Source organism: Micropterus salmoides, unplaced genomic scaffold, assembly GCF_014851395.1.
Source record: "Micropterus salmoides isolate LMB-PRFRI ecotype aquatic unplaced genomic scaffold, ASM1485139v1 Ms_hic_scaffold_13, whole genome shotgun sequence".
Lineage (NCBI taxonomy): Eukaryota > Metazoa > Chordata > Actinopteri > Centrarchiformes > Centrarchidae > Micropterus > Micropterus salmoides.
The window spans coordinates 18,577,975-18,597,881 of record NW_024040374.1 but is presented as its reverse complement, the minus strand read 5'-3'; the positions used below and the strand labels follow the sequence as shown (position 1 = coordinate 18,597,881).

Below are 19,907 nucleotides of genomic sequence, written 5' to 3'. Positions count from 1 at the left end.
TTTCTTTGACAAAAGAACACCAGGCAGGGAAGACAAAAAAATAAGGACAACAAGAGGTTTGTGCTGATAGAATAAAAGTCTGGATTTATTTCTGTTTGTCTATACATTAAACAGGTGTTCCTGAATGCAGCAAGAGAAAACACAGAACAGGATGCTAAGCGTCAAAGAGTTGCTCGCATAGCAGAGGTGTGGCCGGTTTAGCAAAGACATGTACAGTCCCTATCGCATATACTTATAACATCTTCGGTAAATGTAGGGTTGCCTCTGGGAGGCTAAAGTATGGTGAGGGAGTGTTTACTGCAATAGTCTTGAAATTATTTTCACATTATCATACCAACTGGAAATACTCCATACAGTAATAACCCTGTCTTCCCCTAATGGTCATTGCAATGCAGTTACAACTATTACAGACAGGTATATACCCAAGCAGCCCTGTACAATATAGCTCAGTTTAATTCCAACTCCAGGAAACTGTAGTAATAGTTCTACACGGATTTGTCATGTCGCCATTGTCCCCTTTGACTCAATCTCAAGGCTGCGCAGACACATTCAAAGGTTTGAACGCTCTCCAGTTATCTCTCCCTGGTTGGCCCTCCACCCAACAGTGATGTGGTACCAGGTGATTACAACCCAACACCTGCATAGGAATTCAATTACAAACAAAACTCTCTGGGTCAATTCCCTGGACCAGAGCAAAGCTTAAAATTGAACCATTATGAAACAGTCCAACGAATGGCTTAAGTGCTTCCATGAAGCCAACTGCCGTGTATTTGAACACAAACTGCTCACAGTAGAGAGGGGTTCCCCAGCACAGTTCCTGTTCACAGACATGGTCAGAGTAAAAAACAAACAAAACAAAACAAATATATACACACTCATAGGTAGAGCACGCCACCTAAAAAAAATCTCAATATAGTTCAAAGACTTTGGCGCAGAAAAGATTCCATTGGTGTCACAGCACAGGGTAAAAGAAAAAGTAATGCACTTTTTGTATAATTAAGCCCAAATCCAGACACTGTATGCTGCTGTACACAGGACCTTAGCTCACAGTAAGTCAATCATGAACAAATTGCTACACTAAATTCATATTTTAACACTGAAAATTACATTTGAATTGTTTAAACAACAGTAAGGGACAAAGAGATACAACGGGAGAAATCAGAGATTAAAGTGGTAACTACATAGAAATCCAAATCTGACAAGCTGGAACTCCCCAAAACAGTCTTTGTGAATGTATAATGAAGAATGATCTCCATGATATTAAAGACGGGGCTCTGGTTTTTAAATTTCCCAAATCACTTCTAATGGATATCATTTTCCCACCATAATTACAACTACCAATGGAATCCCGCTTCTGTAAAACAAACTGGACTTTAACTTTGACACAAACTGAACATGGTTTTGCTGAGGACCTCTTCCACTGTAACATACACTGCCCGGTCCAACTGAGATTTCCTTTATGACAATCTGGCATGCAACCAGTGAACAGTGGTATCCTTTAAATTTATCAGCCATCTGACTGTGATCTAATAATCATGTACTATATATATAGTGAAACCTGATCGAACCAGTAAAAATGCATATTATTGAAAATACACTGCAACAATGTAGTAATATTGGTAGATAACAGGTGCTAGAAGCAGATGCATCCATTGAAAATCAGCAAGTTCTGAGGTACTTCTGAAACTCACAGCTGAGGATATAATCACTATCTACAATATTTGGATGGATAGCATATAGTTGATACAGTAATAGCAGGGTTATCATTTTGCGAAGTATTTTGGCTTAAAATTTGATTAGCTGAGGGGATAGTGGCGGTTGACACACCTGAATAAAACATAGCTGTATGAGGATAAAAACATAGAAAAACAGCACCATTTGAGGTCAGATAGACAGATCAGTTTTTGAACTGTTTGCTGGTAGCACCGTCAACCAGTAAAAATCTCAGAATGCAATACAGAGACAGAACACAACCACTGACCAACTGCACGACATAGCAAAGAGCGAAGATATATATTCAGAGACGACCCCTCACGCAGAGACCCCTTTACAGCAGCATCTTTAAGCAGGTAATAAAACTGATTTCTCCTAAGAATGATATTGTGTACTGAGGTGTTTTACAAGTTTTATATGCTGTACATGTTGAGAGTAACCAGGTATACCTTTCCTATAGATTTTTTTTTAATATACACACATAGTTTACAGTCACTGACAAACAAACACCAGAGTAACAATGAGGTAGGACGGTGAAGTTAGATGAAGTAGAACCGGTTTGTGGATTGTATACAAAGTTACTGATACCTTAAGAAAAATATAGGCCTAACAATGTGTGCCTCCCGCTTTTTTTCTCTCATTTGAAGTAAGTTTGACGTTGTATCTGAGGCTCAAACAGTAATGTGTTTTGTGGACACTGAAGTTTTGAAAACTGCTAGATGGAGCCATTTATCTTGTTCCACTCAGTGAAGCTACTGAGAAAACTGATCTCATTTTCTCAATCGAAACTGCCAAAAAAGCAACACTGAGCTCCCTCACTTCTGAAGCCTTGGCAGGCGTTCACAACATAAGCCAAAACACCAAGCGGGGGAGGACAGGATTTGCTATTATCTTGATACATTTGCATTTTTAAAACCAGTCCATATAAATGTCAGGAGAGTAAGGAACTAGAGGTGGCACAGGAAGAGGATCATAGAGCCAGTGAGGTTACAGTTCCTCCCTGTCGCTACTTGGGCGTGACAGTGAGAGTACAGGGAGGTCTGGTGTTGTATTGTATCATCCATCAATGGCTCTGCCAGGTTATGTATTTGTATGTGTTACTAGTATGCAGCTCAAACCCAAACGCTCCTCTGCAAGTGACTTTTCATAGAGATTGGCCTTGCCATCACAGATTAAGCCAAATCTAGGTTAAAAAAACATACAGTACTTCCATACAACTTTCATCCACTAAAGATGGTTTTAGTTAAAGGATTACGCTTAATCGCGCTCCAGGAAACCAGCCTTTGAAAATGAGTTAACATTTTCAGATGATGCAATAGCTCCATTAATGCTCCATGTTACAGCATTATTTTAACCACACCCCTTTTTGGCATCAAACAACAAAGAAACAAATACAAACACAATACACAACAATGTGTCAGAATTTCAGCGAGGTTGCTTAGCACAGCAGAAATCTTTTCTTTCTTTTAAATTGCATGTATTTTAAATACATACCAGCACACATAAACCTCACATGTTGCTTTGTACAGGGAAAACAAAAATCTAAAGGATACTGATAAAGGGCTATTTTTAGGAACCCCTTAAAAATATATAAGTAATATGTCACCCTTTTGGTGGCTTTAGATTCACTAAGCTCTATTACCTTGGCATGGGGTATTTTTTTGTGCAAACCCTGCTGCTGTCAGCATCCCCTTTCTTTAGCTTGATATCAGCCTTCAATACTTTGGCTTACAAGTACCACTCATTTGTAAAAAATACACAATTATCTTTATATAAGTCATATCTATACATAACCAGCATATTCACGTGTTAAGTTAAAGCACATATTCCAGTCAGCTTGCACATTTCATAGGTACATATCTTTAGATTGGTGATTCATATTTTGGGCTTGAAAGCAGTTGTTGACTTCTGCTTGTCAATTTGTCAAGTAAGCCATTTATTGTTCAGGAGGCCATGACGGAGTTCCAACATAGTCTGACTTGTGGAAATATGGTTTTCTAAACACCCCCAAAAAATCTTCAAAGATTTAAATATTTGGAAGTAGTAATAGTTGTACTACCTCCAAGTAGTAGTTGGAAGTATTAAGTCTATCAAGCTTGTTTTGGAGAATCAGTTGTTTGACATCCCATAATAACATCTCATAACTCATTCTTGCCATAAAAAATAATAAACCAAAATGTTCTAAGGTGCTTCATGATAATACAATGATTGTTAGGCTTTAATCTATATAGACAGTTTAAAAAAGGACGAATACCACAAATACATTTCTTTAAGATTGAAGAAATTGCCCAGAAGTTTAAAGTGCATTCAATGTAAATGATTTGTGGTGATCTAACTACTGCATCTCAAACGGTTTAACGATACAGATTCTCATCTTACTGTGACAGATCATTAGAAGCTAGCTTCTAAGTGAGGTTTTTTAAATATCACATGTTGTGAATGTAGCTTAACGTATGGGCTCAGTCAAAATTTGATGTTAAGGGAAGCCTTGTCTTTCTTGAGATCACTTTGGCTAAGAAAGGGGAGCTATTTTTTCATTTGTTTGTAGATTCCACTGATCTACATCTGGATACAACATCAAGCTTAAAGCCAACAATTCATATGAAATAAAAATATAAATGTAAAAAGAAACACAAGAAATTGTCAGGTAACATGGAATTACAACATCATGTAACAGTAACATGACTAGAAAACTGAAATATTCATGTTTGATGGAAAAAATAAAATGTTTTATGTACACTAAAATATCTGCAAAACATAAGGTAGCTTAACAAAAGGCTGATCTGAACTTTTGAAATAACAAAAAAACCCAAGACAGACAAAATGATAAAGAGAAATAAACCAACCAACCAACAAACAAGAATCTAGAGTGTGAAGAGGAGAGAGGCTTGATGGGCAGCTCTGCAGCAGATTCACAGTTAGCCACAGCTGGGTCACAGTTGAGATTTCAATCTGCAGCATTTAGTTCCAGCCTGCAGACAACCACACAAACCATTTTGGATCAAAACAATAAAACAACTGGGGAGAAAAAAAACCCATACAAAACAAAGAGGACATTTTTAAAGTTCTGATGGCATAGCTCAGAGGAAATTGTCACTGGAGCAACCTTACTTTGTTCCCCAGTGGCGTGGCTTAAAAAAAGAGGGGGTTATTATGAGGCTCCGCAGGCCCGGACAACTTCCACAGTACAATAGTGTTTCAGACAGCTTTACCCACAGCAAACAACTGCGTCCACAAGAAGATGAACTGAACCGTGCAGAGCTGTGCCCTGATTTACTCTCCCACATTTTCCTGTGCAGCGCAGCATCTTTTAAATACAAGTGTGGGGTGGGGGTTCAAAAGTAGCCCGGATCAGCTCAACTTAATGTTGTGATTCGCACAGAAAATCGTACCTAACCATCTCTTACATTCTCACAGCAAAGTGCAGGTGAAGCTTCGTCACTTCAGCTTACTATACATGTACAATCAGCCTACTAGAAAACTAAAGGGCTTACTGGCCCCTGGTGATTGCCAAATCCATTTAAGGCCTTTCTAGGCATCAACATCCCTGTACCACTAGATCCAATTAAACAGTCAAAATTGTCTATGTTTGATTGAGAGCAACACAGAACCTTTCCTTGTGCTCTCTCATTGATGCTCATAACTAAAATTTCAACATAAAAGACAAAACAAATATAGCACTCTTTAGACTCTTCAACAGAGTCATACTTCACATTTAACCTCTGTAAGTACACTTTTTAATAAAGTGATGTGTTGTGATTGACCTACAGTTAAGGGGGAGAACACACTAATTATCTGGAGCAACAGAATCTGTGTTGCAAAAAGCAATATGACTGTAACCAATTAAGTCTTGTGCATATGAGACCCTGCTGTTCCCATTCTACGCAGTAAGTACCAACAGCAAACACTCAGCAGTTTTTGGGTAGTCACCAAAATATCCAACCGTTCACACGTCTTAAGATCTAATGCAGGCTAGCATCATCATCCTTATAGCATCAAAAGACTATCTAGGGAAATAACCTCTCACTTTTTAAAAGTTGAAGGAAATTATGTTCTGACACAGAACAACAAATCATTTCAACAATCACATCTAATCTCTTCTTTGACACATATGCACACATGTCAATAAACCATGTCTCTGTGCCAATCCCACTGTAAAGCTTATAAAAACACTCATACCAGCTCATATCACACTAGTTTGCATGTGTTTAACTTCTCACTGGTGGGTAAAGCTGTCTGTCAGCCAATGACGATACTGGACACTGAGGAAGGTGATGTATGCTCTACAGGGAGCTGGGAAGGGGCATATTTGTTTTAACGTTTCACATAATAACCGATCCAATGTGTCAGAGGAAAGCAACTGCTCTTGAAACTGTGACAAACATCCCCCAACCACCCAATAGCAAGTGCCCTCAATATCCTGCAGACCACGAGGGGGGAGGGGGGGGGGGGCAGAAGGCGCTGGCGTGACAATAGTTAATCACTACATGCCATCGTAGGTGAAGTTCTCCATCTTGACTGTCTGTCTGATGAGCAGCTTGGACTCCCGCCGCTCCTCGTTCTTGATGGACTTGTTGATGTCCATTATCTTTTCACAAATGTACTTGTTCACTTTGGACAGTCTTTGTGTAATCTCTGCACTGTCGGCTGTCTCTTGAGACACTCTGTCGTAGAGACACTCTGGGGAAGGAGCGAGTGTGAGCAGTCAGACTACATCAAATTACAACTCATCTTTGGTGTCTAGCGAATATAATTCAATGAGTGAAATATTTTTCTGTACCTGATGTTTTCCAACTTGTCTCCGCTTACGAAAGACCCATCAGAACAAGGACTCATCTCTTTCACAATCTTGATTTTATAGCTTTAAACCTAGAGTGCACCTTACCTCTGACAATTTTCAGTTTGCTGGGCGACAGTGGGGGTTTGGGCAGGGCATCTTTCTTCTTTTTGGTGGCCACTCCGGTGACACTACGGTTCTTGAGGGTTTCTGTGCCCCAGATCATTACAGCCAGGTTCTTTGTGAACTTGGAGTCTCCCTGGGTCCGCTGCAGCTGGTGCCACTTCTCCTCCTCCACCCAGATCCCTCCACCCAGGTGTACCTGCAGAGAGGACAAGATGTGTTAAAATGTGTATCTGTGGTTGGCTGTAGATAAAAATATTTTGTATTTGTTGTCATCTGCAGAGAGCAAGACAAAAAAGTCTAATGCACTTTGGTTTAAGAACCACAGAAGAAACAAGTTCACACTTCACTTTGCTACTCTACATGGGGAAGTCTCGTCTACTCCACACTTGCTCGCTCCTGCAGGACCACACAGTGTAACCTATTGAATATCTGTCTGCCACATTCACAGGGAAAATACTTTTCTTTTAAATACACAAATGCTATTACAGTTACCCAACTGTTTCATTTGCCAACTTTATGCTACAGCCTGCTGGGTCATCAGACTTCAGAGCAGTGGGTACAGTGTTAATGTTTACAGATTGGATTTGGTGTAGTGATGTAGCAATTTCATTAAATCTTATTGATGATTAAACATCATTTATGCAAACTTCAACAAGAATAATCTAAAAAGAGAGCACAAGTGAGAAGCAAGTAGCTGAGTGAGACAAACAAACTTAACTGAGGTTTAACTTTATTTGGTAGCATACTTGGAAGCACAGGATTCTACAGGAAAACAATGCATTCACATGCATAGTTAAATTGAATAACACATTCTATCCCGTGATGGTTATGCTGACCACCCACTTGCCTGGGACATTTGTGTTACATGCTGTGGGATCCCAATCCAGTTTCACCAATCTACAATGCACCATGTGGGTGTAAAACCCTCTAAATCTAAATAGACAAGGCAGGTCATAGCTTGTCATGGCTTAGACCAAATTACAAATCCCAAGAAGCACCACTTTCACCAACAAGGATACATAAATAAGCTCAGGCCACTGGCTGCTTGTACCCTGGATTACCTCCACTATGAACTGCCACTGCACGTTGCATAAGCCCGCACCAAACACTCCAAGTCGATTGCCAGCCTAGGCAGACTGCCCTGGTCTTCTAGGTGAGCTAATGCAGCAGGGGGGCATATGTGACTCTCTTTCCCTTCTCTACACTCTTATCACTGTAAAGTCTTTAGGCTAGCATCCAAAAGGCTTTTCCCTGTGCAGCTAATGTGCTTTAGGCCCCCGGCCAGCAGACAAGCTTTTTACTGCCCTCAAGTTAGACAAGATTGTTTTCACACATCCCCCCCCCATTGCTCTCATTTATCTCTCTCTTCATCTCTCCTCCCTCTTTTCTACCCTTTTCCCCCTCTCACTGGGGCTAACCTGTCAGTCACTTTAAATTCCTCTCGTGCAAATAATTAATATGGGGTCCCTGATGTAGGAGAGTTCTAATTTGCAAGTGTTCTTCACGCTTGAAGTGTCTGCAGGCCCCAGAGCTTGTAGTACCAATTCCCCCCTGTCATCGGAGACAGGACGCTGGTTGAGTTACAGCGGTGGTGGTGGTGGGGGTGGGGGGTAAAGAACCCTAACAGGCCGATAAACATTGATGATGCTGGCTGGGCTTGCAGGAACAATAATAATCTCCTCAACCTTGTTTACCTGCTAGGGTAGGGCAGCCAGGGGGAAAGGACTGATCAACTATGACGGCGTGTTCCCGGGTTCATGGGTGTTAAGAGGAAATACTGCATTTCCTACAAAATCAGGTTACTTCCCACGGTCACCCCCAGGCAGAGAGCCAGGGATACATAAGACGGAAGTGAAGGATTCAGGACAGGGTGAGAGGGGTTACTGGGATAATCTTTAAGTGAAAGTTGAAAGTCCCTATCTGTAATGCCACAACCGACCACATAAATTACAAGTATATTCAAATATATAACTGAAGAGGAGGATAAGAATCGCATATTTTTATTTTTTTATATGTCTTAATTATTTGATCATTATTGAAAACACAGGCCAGTTTTACTGCAGACTGATGACTAATGAAACATCACTGACAAGCTTTGTTTTCTGTTAGACTATGTTACAGGCCTGTCAATCAGATGTTGAAGCTATGAGTAAGTGCTGGGGGTACCCTTTGTTTACATTTGGATGAATGATTTTGCCTTTAAGAATCAATGTCAAAATAAATAAAAAATGAAGGAGATGAAAACAGACAGGAAATAAACACCACATAGACCACGTGGAAGGTTGGTAGCAGATGAACAGGCTTCAGGTAAGACCAGATCAGACAAAATAAGAGTTGAAAAGGTGGGAAAAAACAGGAAAAGCTAACTAAGAGTGTCCCTTAGTTCAGTGAGACTTACCTTCCCATCGTTGCAGGTGTATACTGTTCTGGGTGAGGGTGAGTAGCTGGAACTGGTGTTGGCTTCTTCTCTGCATGTCTCCTGCACCTCAACAATGGGTTCGACCACTTCAGCCTTGATTGTCTGAGTGCCATTGTCATGCATAGGCTCTGAAGATAAAAAGGAGACATTTAACATCACGGAGATACAAGCAACAAATCTGTTTGTCAGCACTTCAAGGTGATGTGAGGTGAAAGGCCATTTATCAACTGCCAGTCAATTTTACAGAAGCACATATGATGAAACTAAAACAGAGCAGCTAGTTGTAAATGTTGCACTCATTCCCTACAGTATCTAGTAACATGTGGCCACAAGTTTTCTGGTCTGTACCAGTGGAACAGTGCCCGCCTGCTTCCCGCCTTGGGCCTAGGCTTGCCTCGAGACAGGTGGTTATTTTAGCCCAGTAACTAAGCTGGCTTGGTGGCTGGCCACGCTAAGCTCCAATGTGGCTGATGAGTTTTAATATCAGTCAGTGCACTCCATCCCCTGCCTCACAGCACCCCAGGGTGCTCTAATCTTTAGCCTGTCCATTAGATGGTCTCGCCAGTAGCCAGGCGCCTCTGTCCCAATCTACACGGGGACTGAGGTTAACACCAGCATCTGGCAAAGCTTGAGTTTGTACACTGCTGTGCACTGCAATGACACCACTTTTAATCACACTTACAACTACAGTGCCTTTTAACTTCTTGTATTGTAGTTACTACTTTAGTACCGGATTTATTAAAATCCTATTGCTGGATTATAATCTTATTGTTGTATTATGTATGTCTGTCTATTAACTATTACGCCTATCTGTTAAAGTTTTTCTTTAACTGCCACTTTCCCAACTTCCTGCTTGTACTACACCCAGATCTATCTTTAAATTTTCTTTTTATCCAAATTCTTCTTAGCAAACTTGGGCTACACACGAACCATTATTGTTGTATGAATATTAATGTATTGAAACTGGGCTATCCAATATAAATCTGAAATAACTTCAGACTTATTGCACTGTATTAGCAAAACTGATCGACTTTAAACTGCTACATGGAGTATTAGAAATCCATAAAGTATATCGTAATAAAACTTCAGACCAGTTAACTTCTTAAACATCTTAGTAAACATCTTTTACTCTGCTCAGAGCAACTTGCAATGAGTAAGCAGGTGGGTTTCTGTATAATTCAGTTCTTTGACAGAACATATGAGAGGACTGAACCCACAACCTTATTCTGTTTAAGGATAGTCACTCTCATCGCCACTACCAACCAAAGATGCAAACCAAACTAAAGCAACTAAACTCAAAGTTGATCCAGTTTAGCTGTTAATTTTAGAAGAAAGACATTAATTTGAAACAGCACTCCACAACGCACATGTTCATCTACATTAAAAAGACAAAGTCTGAAAAGTATCGCAAAACTACTCAAGGGCCTGTATCTGAAAACATTTTTCACAGCGTAGCAATATTGCAGTTGCAGTTTTTTTTTTAAACTTAACTGCAATAAACCATTATGTTTGGCATTTGTCACTTTTCTTAAAAAAGATCCTATCAATTCAGAGGGGGTGCAATTTGCGCATTGTGTCGACATGTGATTATAATGCGTCCACACACTAGCCTCCCACAGACGTTACTGTCCAAGACTGACTTTCTAAGATATATATATATATATATATATATATATATATATATATATATATATATATATATATATATATATATATATATATATATATATATATTTTTTTTTTTTCATTTTCATTCTCAATACCAAATGCTGTGAGTTTCATATACATTTTCTTTAAATGTCTGTTAGTTCAAGGGTACTAATACACTTTGTGGCATAGGCTGCAGTGGTTTAAGTGTTGGTATGCATGCTCCTGGTCCCTCACCGCTGCCCAGTCTCATGAGAAGTACGTCTTGCAGCCTCCTATTGAAGTCCCTCAGTTCTTTGACTTCTGTCAGCAAGCTGCCATATTCCTTTAGCTTCTTGGCTTGTTGCACCAGCTGCCTACGGGTTCTCTCCAGTTCCTGCTGCAGCCTCCTCATCTCCTCCTCCTGTTGCCTGTAACTATGAACCAGCTCCTCATACAGGACTCTAGGAACCACGGCTGCAGCTACCCCAGACACACAATCCGTGTCCACCTCCAAATGCTGTTGTTGCTGCTGCTGGTGATGATGTTGCTGATGCTCTGCCTCCATATCTTCGTCTTCGTCGTCTGCATCCTCTCCCTCCTCAGCCAGCCGGTCCTCATCCAGGTCCTCTTCGCCCTCCACACAGGAACTGGCTGCATTTCTCTCAAGGCGAGCCACTACTGCTGCCAAGCTCTTAGAGGAGTTGGAAAGGGGGCGTCCATGGTCCTGAGACAGGGCCTGAAGAAAATAAGAACGGTTAATATAGGGGACAAATAGGTCAGTGAAATGAAATGAAAAACTACAAAGATGAGAATAAGTCATCATCACCATCATCATAATCAACACTTAGAGGGCAGAACAGATATAAAAAACACACATAAATCTAAAAATTACAAGACAGACACACTGCAAATGGTTTGTTGTGACTGTGTGGATCTCAGTAGGAACTGGGAGGAGAGGAGTCACTGAGTTCTATGATGAGCCGCTCAGAGGATTTGTCTGTGAAAGGGCAGCTGTCCAGAGTGCTGAATTTGTGTTAATCCAGCATATGGTAAAAATAGCGTGGGGGATTTTGAGTGTCAGCCAAGTTTATGGAAATGTGACATTGTATCAATACCCTGTATATAAACATATAAGACTATTGCTGTGTATGCATCAACATGACACATGCAGTCTCATATGCGCCCACACTTAAGGTGTTTGTATAAGCTATTTTAAGGGAGCAAAAGTATTTAGGGTCCTCACTGACATGAGACAAGATTGTCAATATAAGTTATTTAAGTGGAATAGTTTGTTACTTGATTTTGATGAATTATTGAAAGTAATCTTTGCACACACCAGTACTAACATGGCTGATTTTAATGTGTTATTATATACCATGATAAAATTGTGTTATTTATATGGTGCTACCTACAGATGCCATAATTTAAGACTCACCCAGGGGAAGAGTGATTGTGATGATCACACACACACATGATATGATGATTCTGGTGTCATTGTAAATAAAAGCACAATCTGGTGAGGAAGCGTCCATTACACAGTGCTGCACATTCAAGTGTATAAACTAGTTTCTTCTAAAGTAACACAACTACAGTCAAATTAAGATGAGCCTACCTTTTTATGCCTGAGTGGCATTCTGTCCTCTCCAAAATTGTTCTCAATAGAGTTTCCTGAATTCTTGATAGACATCTTGGGAATTTTCATCTTCTTTTGCATTATACTGTCTTCAAATTCCTCTAATGTATCTGTGAAGTGCAGAGACAAAGGCAGGAAGAAATTCATAAAGTGTCCCAAAAGTTAGATGGATTTTCATAAAACATCAAAGTACCCACATATTTCATCCATTTGTGCAACTCGGCCCGAGGGCGTGTTGTCTCTCCATTCTGCTAGATCAAACTAACTTTAGCGCCTTCAGCCTAGAACTAAAATGTAAGCTTTACAGAGGAGTGCGATACAAATCGCCCTGGCTATACAGGGCTTTCACATTACTGCCTCTGTGAAGGTGTTAGTTAGATCGGACGGATCTTGCAGCCCAGACAGCTCAGATTCGGGGATTAACGTTAGTGATGTTAGCTAGTTAAAGCTCGAGCATTCAAAGCTCAGTGAGCAGACATTACTGTAATTGTAGCTAACGTTAAGCAAATGATGTCTTTTGCACACTTGCTGATGTTATGAAACACCCATGATGTTGACATGTTACTGACAGAGAGGTTGCTATATGGTGTATGCAGTGATGACACGGCGATGACTGCAGCACCGCATCCTCTCTGTGGCACAAACCAACACATAATTCAGCTAACAAGCTAACCGCAACCGCACTGACTAAATTTTGCAAACCTCTACAAATGGTAATAGGTGAACCACGGGTTGTGACATGTCTCTATAATGTAGTGACAGCTCGGCGTCTGCACGCATTTAACTAGCGTATCGGCGCTAACATGCTAACACGGAACGAATACAAACCAAGCTAGCAAGCGTTAGCTACGTGTTGTAAACAACCGTTGTGACTGGCTAACGTTGCATGCCACGTATTTAGCGAAACAACCAGCACTACTCTATCGAGACAAGAGAACTAACTCTTTGAACACGACACTCTGGATGTAAAAATCTGTAAAGAAATGACGACAAGGTATGACTACCTACCAAACTTATCTTAGCATATCTAACTAGCATATCTAGCTAGCCACAGCCGAGGACGCTGTTGTGGCTATCAGTGTCAGATTCCAGCTGATCACGTCCTGACAGATCGGACAAAAGGACTTGATTTGACACATGTCGGAGTTTCGCGCACGTCAATGATACTTGGTCAGACAGACAGAAACAGCATTAAAAACAGAAAGGCAGATGTGTTAAAAGGGCAACTTACCTGCAAGGGCAAGGATCTGTGCTTCGCACGGCTGGCCTGCGCTGCCATTCTCTTCAGTTCTGTGAACCAGATACACCTTCTGATTATCAAAATCTGTTTTGTGCAGAGGTCTGAAATCTTCGACATTTGAAACGGGTAACGCGTAGCACATATCGTCTTCAAAGAATCTAACAAAAGCATACATTATTTACTTCTCTTTGGTCCTGCACTTTGGATATGGTTGACAGTTTTTCCTCACAAAGTATTAAAAAAAATATATACACATAAGGGGGTTGGGGATGGTTGGTGTCTGCGCTCGGCTACTCATGCCTGGTCCACATCACCAGAGTAGATCATCAAGGCATAAGTAATAGACATGACATTAACTCCGCTGTCAAGAGATGATGAGATGTAGAAGCATTCACATACAGTTTCGATTCATTTGTGTCAGAAACATATGAAACTCAATTTCCCCTTGCACCTGTAGTGTAAAGTTAATTATAATATTGCAAAGGTTTTTAAATTTCTATCATATTTTAAACATTTTTAAAACAAGATTTACAAAAATACTGATTTAAACGTAAACATATTTTAAAACAAAGACATAATTATATGGGAAATATTTGTTTTTATATTTTAAGCATTTCTTTTAAGTGATTAGGCAGGATTTGTCAGTAGTCCTGGGTCATTACCCTTATCAGTTTAGACACCCATTACTTCTCATTCTTTCTTCTAAAGGAATTGTTTCAAGGAACTACAGTGAGAAACGCCACCGAGATGATTACCTGCCTGGTCAGATTTCATTGGTCTCTGTGTGCTTTCAGGTGTACACTTCTCATCTGTTCCTTGTATCACAGAAAGACTTAAGGCCAGCTGACAGAAACGAACTCTTTGTTATTGTAAGACAGCCAGGTGGTTATACAACAGGATGGATTTCTCTCAGTTGTTACTCTAATGGAGAGCACCACAGTCGATAAATGACACTAACAATTTCGTTCTGCTTCGGCTGCTGTAATTGAAAAGTAACTGATGCAGAACTATATAGAGCCCTTTTTCTTCTCTGATTTTTCATTTCATAGTTTTGGGCATTTAGTTAGTTATGATTGGCCCTGTTTCAAATGCCAGAGTCTGTTAGATGCATACAGGAGAATTTAAAAAACAAACAAACAAAGCAATGACAATAACTCTCAGAACATTTTATTCCAGTTATTGGAGCAGTATTTTGGGCTGTTTTTAAAACAAGTGAGTGGTTAGCTGGTCTGCCAACTACAGTATGCTACAGTATTCACTCTTCTGTGAAGAGGCAATAAGTAGAAATGTCAAAATTTGATTGACAAAAGTTAGATTTTGAAAAATGTTTTAATAAATTGTATAATAGAAGTAACGATTCATTTGAGTTGAGTGGATTTCTCTAGGTGGAGCCATCATCTCTCTCTCTCTCTCTCTTTATATATATATATATATATATATATATATATATATATATATATATATATATATATACTGATACTTTGGCGAGAGTCCCACAAACTATAACAGGAGTGAGAGTGATAGACAAGAGATTTTAGCAGCTTCTCAACAAGTCGAACAGAGGATTACTGCTAATCTAAGCTTCTGTTCAATGGCTCTCCTGTCCTCGAGGCTGGGCTTGTCAACATAAGGCAGCTCAGTTTCTAGAGCTACTAGAGATCTTCGAAGTGGCCAGTGTTTAAAGGGGAATGCCACTCCATTTAAGTCTTGCATGATGTTATTCCTGCGGCCTGGAGACGTTCAATCAAACTTTACAACAACTTTCTCCTTAAGTTAGAGTTAATGGAGATGCATCAAAGACGGGAGACTGCCTGGGGAGACAATAAAAGTTGAGCTCCCCAAATTTATTGACATTTCTAAATGTGAAAATGTTCATATTTTGCCAGAAAATCCCTCTGAACAAATTATAACTCTTCTGGCTTTTTTCAGAACAACCCTCAATGAAGTGGTACATTTCTTGTGAACTGTTATTTCCATTTCACTATTACCTGTATTGTCATCATATTATTCATGATAGCAGAATTCATAGAACTGACTGTAATCTTACACATTCACAGTTGCTTAACTTACAATTCCTTTTATATATTAACTAGTTTTTATATGGTACTGAACATTGTGTCAGCCTCTGTGAGAACCATTTTCAAGCACCATAAGTCTCTAAACTTATCCACCCCCTACTGCCTTTTCCTCACTATAATTATTTCATAGTATGTTGCTCCACTGCTGAACTCTCTTGTTCGCGACTACCAGGTCAACACTCGAATGAACACACTGTTTTTGCACTTGTTTTTGTGTAATATATAGAAGGTGTACAATTTTATATAAGAACTTTAAGGCTGATTGGTCACTGCAGCATCAAGGCCAGTATTTATGTATATTATGGTAGTAATATATTTTCTTGATTATCTAAAATAATATCATTAATGTACTATATACCGTTGCAATGAGTGTATATACTATATTATTGGACTATATACATGTAATTACAGAGGGACTGGCCCCACTTTCAGTTAATTCTAAATTGACCTTTCCATATCCAAAACATTCAATTATAACACTTTAAATATCAGTTAAATGCTGTGTGCTCATTGTTGTGTGTTGACTTATCACCATTAGGAGCATTAAAAGCACAGCTGCTATTTATTTAATAAATCTCATCAGCTCTTTTTTTTAAATAGTCACTCAAGCACACAAAATCCATACTGAGTTGACATAAAATATTGACATGCTAATTAGCTGAAGCTACGGTGATACATTAAAGCTGAAGGAATAACTTTAGATAATATTTTCGTTACGTTTTATCTCGGAGGGCAGTTCATCAGGTAAAGACTCGAGGCAGGACAGAAGCCAGACATCATGTCCTGCCTATTAGCTCCACACTGCCTGGCTCATCTATCTTTATTGGTCATCCATTAGCCTGCATTAAAGGGAGACACGGGATAATAGCAGTAATGATGCTGATGATGGAATTAGACTGCGGGTACACACGTCATCGTTGCAGTGTTGCGCCTGGAATCATAAAGAGTTCCCACAGACAGACAGACGGAAAGATAGACAGACATAAAACAAATTACCCCTATTATGCTTCTTATCAGTGTATGCGTGTAAATATGTGTGATAGAGGAATATGGTAAGAAAAGGGGACCAAGATGAGGTCTTGCGATTTAGGTGAAATATGTCTACTTTGCTTATGTTACTGCACGTAGACAGTCAATCTAAAGGCAGCGCCTGTGCCAACCTGCAGGATGGACAGATGCTGGTACAGGTGTGTGCGTGATGATGGTTGGCAGGGTCGAATGCCAGCCTGAGCAGCAGTATACAGACAACAGACAGCAAAATGACGAAGCCAGGCATTAGACAGCCGGCATGGAGGGATCATTAAGGCAACTTTCTAGAAAAATGCTCCAAGATCGTGAAAGCACTGTGCGAAATGAAGATATGGGTGTCTAGTTCTAAGGTGACAGATTCAGAGAAGAGTAAACGTCTTTTATGGGCAATGTGTTGCTACGATCAATCACAACTGTTTATGTGGTAAAACCGTTTTCCTATTTGGGTTGGAGGCATCTCACCAGTCTTTCTCTTATTATGCCTCTTAATTAGCTCTGCATGAATTACTAATCAACCATGAAGAAGGCATTCACCAATTTAAAAAGTGATAGCCCATGAAATGAACAGCACAGCCGCATACAAGCACATCAGTTACTAATGCCGCAGGGCCTCAAAACAGACCTTTGACTGAAAGAGAGAGACAGAAGACTGGAAGAGAGAAAGACGTACATGGAGCGCGCGCACACACACACACACACACACACAGAGTCAAACCTTATTGTGAATAAATCCTTCATTAAGTATTTAGAATGGTATCAGCGCTGGGCCTGCCATCGTGTTGTGAATACTCAGTGATCCACCCAGGAGACATTGATCTTCTTCATAAGGAACATAATGGCCACCAGAGAAATACTGATCATATTTCAGCCCCAGTCAATACAGTTCATTAGGGCCGCTCTACCTCCTACTGCGGCCCTGTATTGATCCTGCCAGTGTAACCAGACTGTTATTCTCCGCTAACTAGATAGGGAACTCACAAACCTGTAATTTATACAGTGGCAACAGCAAGTCGAACAATAGGCTACAGGGAAAAAACAAGCAAAAATATCAAAAAGAAAGAAGATTGACCCATCTGTGTAAGAGCAGCGAGGAGCGTCTGTCTCTGTGTCCTTTCTGCGTCAGCATCAAATGTCAGACACGACACAAGAAATCCTAAAAGTATCAAGGCTGTCCACGGGTTTCAGAGAGAATTTTTTCTTATGCCTCTAATACTTTTTCCACCGTCTCCTCTCCTCTAATCTCCACTTATCTGGCAGCCAGGTGAGCCGTAGCACATGGCTGGTGGGCAGGCTTTGGTCTGTGGGAATACAGCTCATCTTAATGGTATTTCTCCCCCTTTTCCTTCTCTTCCCTTTGCTTCTCGTACCTTTTCCTCCAAGGCGGCTGTCAGACATAGACGGAGGCAGCCAGAGAACTTCTCATTGCAGCTGTAGCTGACAGCAGGGCAGCAGGGAGCCGCTGGATTGGACGAGCGACTGCAGCCGCACGTCATGCAGAGGGGCAGCCAGGCTCACTTGTGCACAGCATCTGACAGATAATAACAGATAAAACCCAGGCCAACCAGCAGCTCGCTTCTCGCTAGGGGTTGGGAGACCCGTGGTGGTGGGGTGTTGGGTCAGATGGGGGGACAGGGGCATGTTGAGGGGTAAAGTGCTTTGACAACTAGCAGCCATTACCACCAGCAAGCCAGACACACGGACGTGCTAGTCAAGGACAAGCAAGGTCACAAATCTCAAATCCCTCCCCAGAATCATTTCTGCAGCTTACTGTACACTTGGAGGATGTTAAGATTGATTCTGAGCTTAATACAGAGTGTTTGTGCAGCTGCTGCATCTGAAAAAGCACATCAAAACCCAGCAGTCGCCTTATAAGTTTATTTTTTTCTTCCATTACTTACACGGGTTTTAATTTCTGTTCTGAGCTGTGAGTCTCAATGTAAAATAAAATTTGTTTATGCCAAAAAGCGTTTTTCTTTGTATCCTCGTTCTATTTCATGTTTTTATTCATATCCAAATCTGCTTTTCATCTTAGCGAGCAAACCTAAACTCCAGCGAACAAAATGCAAACACAGTTTCATCAGTTTAAGCTAAAAGAATGCTGACCGGAACATATTTAAATTTGTGGTAAAATACAATATTTGTTTGCAATCATGTCCACTTATGTTGGCCTAGTTTCACATCTACCTGCAACTAAAAAAGTACAGAAGCACAGTATCGCACAACCCATCTTCAGCCAGGACCCACAGTGAAAAAGTGTGTCCCATGTCATGCATCTCCACTGCCATGCAGATGCAGGATGCCAGCTGATGTGACAATGGGAAACACAGTCTTTCTATCACTGCTGAGACACGTGTAGTTTTGTGGAGGAGGAAGCAGTCAAGACAAATCTGGCCATCAGTAGCTGCACGGCCTGAGAAACACAGGCTGACAACCGTCCACCCCTGTTCCCTCTGAGCTGCTGCCACTGAGGGACAATTTCAAGGTGCAATACAGGCAGTTTTTGCTTTCCCATAAATTAAGTGACTACATCTGCTGAGGTTTGACAATACTGTTGATCATTAACCAAGAATCTATAACTATCCTCACATTTCTCCAAAACTCACTTGCTGTCCGTACTCTGTTTTGGGCAAATATTTCTCAATCTAAAAATCTAGCTTACGTTTTTTACTTTAATTACTTTTAAAATCTGATCAACATTAGCACTTCACTCAACATTTCTGTTGCTGAATGTCCTCTCTAACCAGCCTTACGACTGTGACTGGCCTGAGAAAATCTGTATCATTCCTTGGTCTCCAATAGAGGTCAGTGCAAAGTCACACACTAACACAGAGGACAGCAGGGTTGCATAAAAGAGTAGGAGGATTTCCAGAATTTAAAGGACTTTTAAGCATCTGCTGTGTGGAAGATTCCTGAAGAAAGACTGAGGCTGCCATTCTGTAGTTGAACCTGACAGTTGACCCGCCAGTGAAGGCAGGGCAATTAAAACTAGAATTTCCCTACGGAAATCAATAATGTATTATAATGTTATTTATACATACAGCACTCTACATACATGTAAGAGTATGTGAGTGCTACTCTGCGTGTGGAGCATACATGTAGAGTGCAGATCTGCGTGTGGAGCATACATGCAGATCTGACAGAGGCTGATAATGACCTTGACCGTGACAGCGGGTATCTCCTGTCCGGAATATTCTCATATGAACAATTAAGCAGAGCGACAGGTTATCATATTAACAATTTATCTTACTATTAGCAACAGGTAT

General features: G+C 40.4%; 2 protein-coding genes across 3 annotated transcripts in view; both read right to left on the bottom strand.

The window, feature by feature from the left end:
• The window catches only part of agbl4 (ATP/GTP binding protein-like 4), a 303,975-nt gene that overhangs the window by 66,259 nt on the left and 217,809 nt on the right, over nucleotides 1–19,907 (bottom strand). The window lies entirely within an intron of this gene.
• bend5 (BEN domain containing 5) lies at nucleotides 60–13,835 on the bottom strand. 2 transcript variants are annotated; one of them, XM_038715947.1, is made up of 8 exons: nucleotides 13,711–13,828; nucleotides 13,529–13,587; nucleotides 12,277–12,407; nucleotides 10,920–11,400; nucleotides 9,015–9,163; nucleotides 6,599–6,812; nucleotides 6,205–6,393; nucleotides 60–4,685 (listed from the first exon to the last, which is right to left on the bottom strand). In XM_038715947.1, exons 3-8 carry the CDS (start codon nucleotides 12,376–12,378, stop codon nucleotides 4,675–4,677), a joined length of 1,146 nt encoding a protein of 381 aa, XP_038571875.1. In that variant the 5' UTR covers nucleotides 12,379–12,407; nucleotides 13,529–13,587; nucleotides 13,711–13,828; the 3' UTR covers nucleotides 60–4,674. The 2 variants fall into 2 exon arrangements, with proteins under 2 accessions (XP_038571875.1, XP_038571874.1); XM_038715946.1 differs by having other exon boundaries at nucleotides 13,529–13,835.

Excerpts from the sequence above, each read along its gene's own strand:
- bend5 (XM_038715946.1), bottom strand. The coding sequence starts at position 13,712 with ATGTATGCTTTTGTTAGATTCTTTGAAGACGATATGTGCTACGCGTTA. Across the intron at positions 11,401-12,276 it reads TGCCACTCAGGCATAAAAAG|GCCCTGTCTCAGGACCATGG; the intron begins GTAGGCTCATCT and ends TATTTTCTTCAG. Across the intron at positions 6,394-6,598 it reads CAAACTGAAAATTGTCAGAG|AGTGTCTCTACGACAGAGTG; the intron begins GTAAGGTGCACT and ends CTCCTTCCCCAG.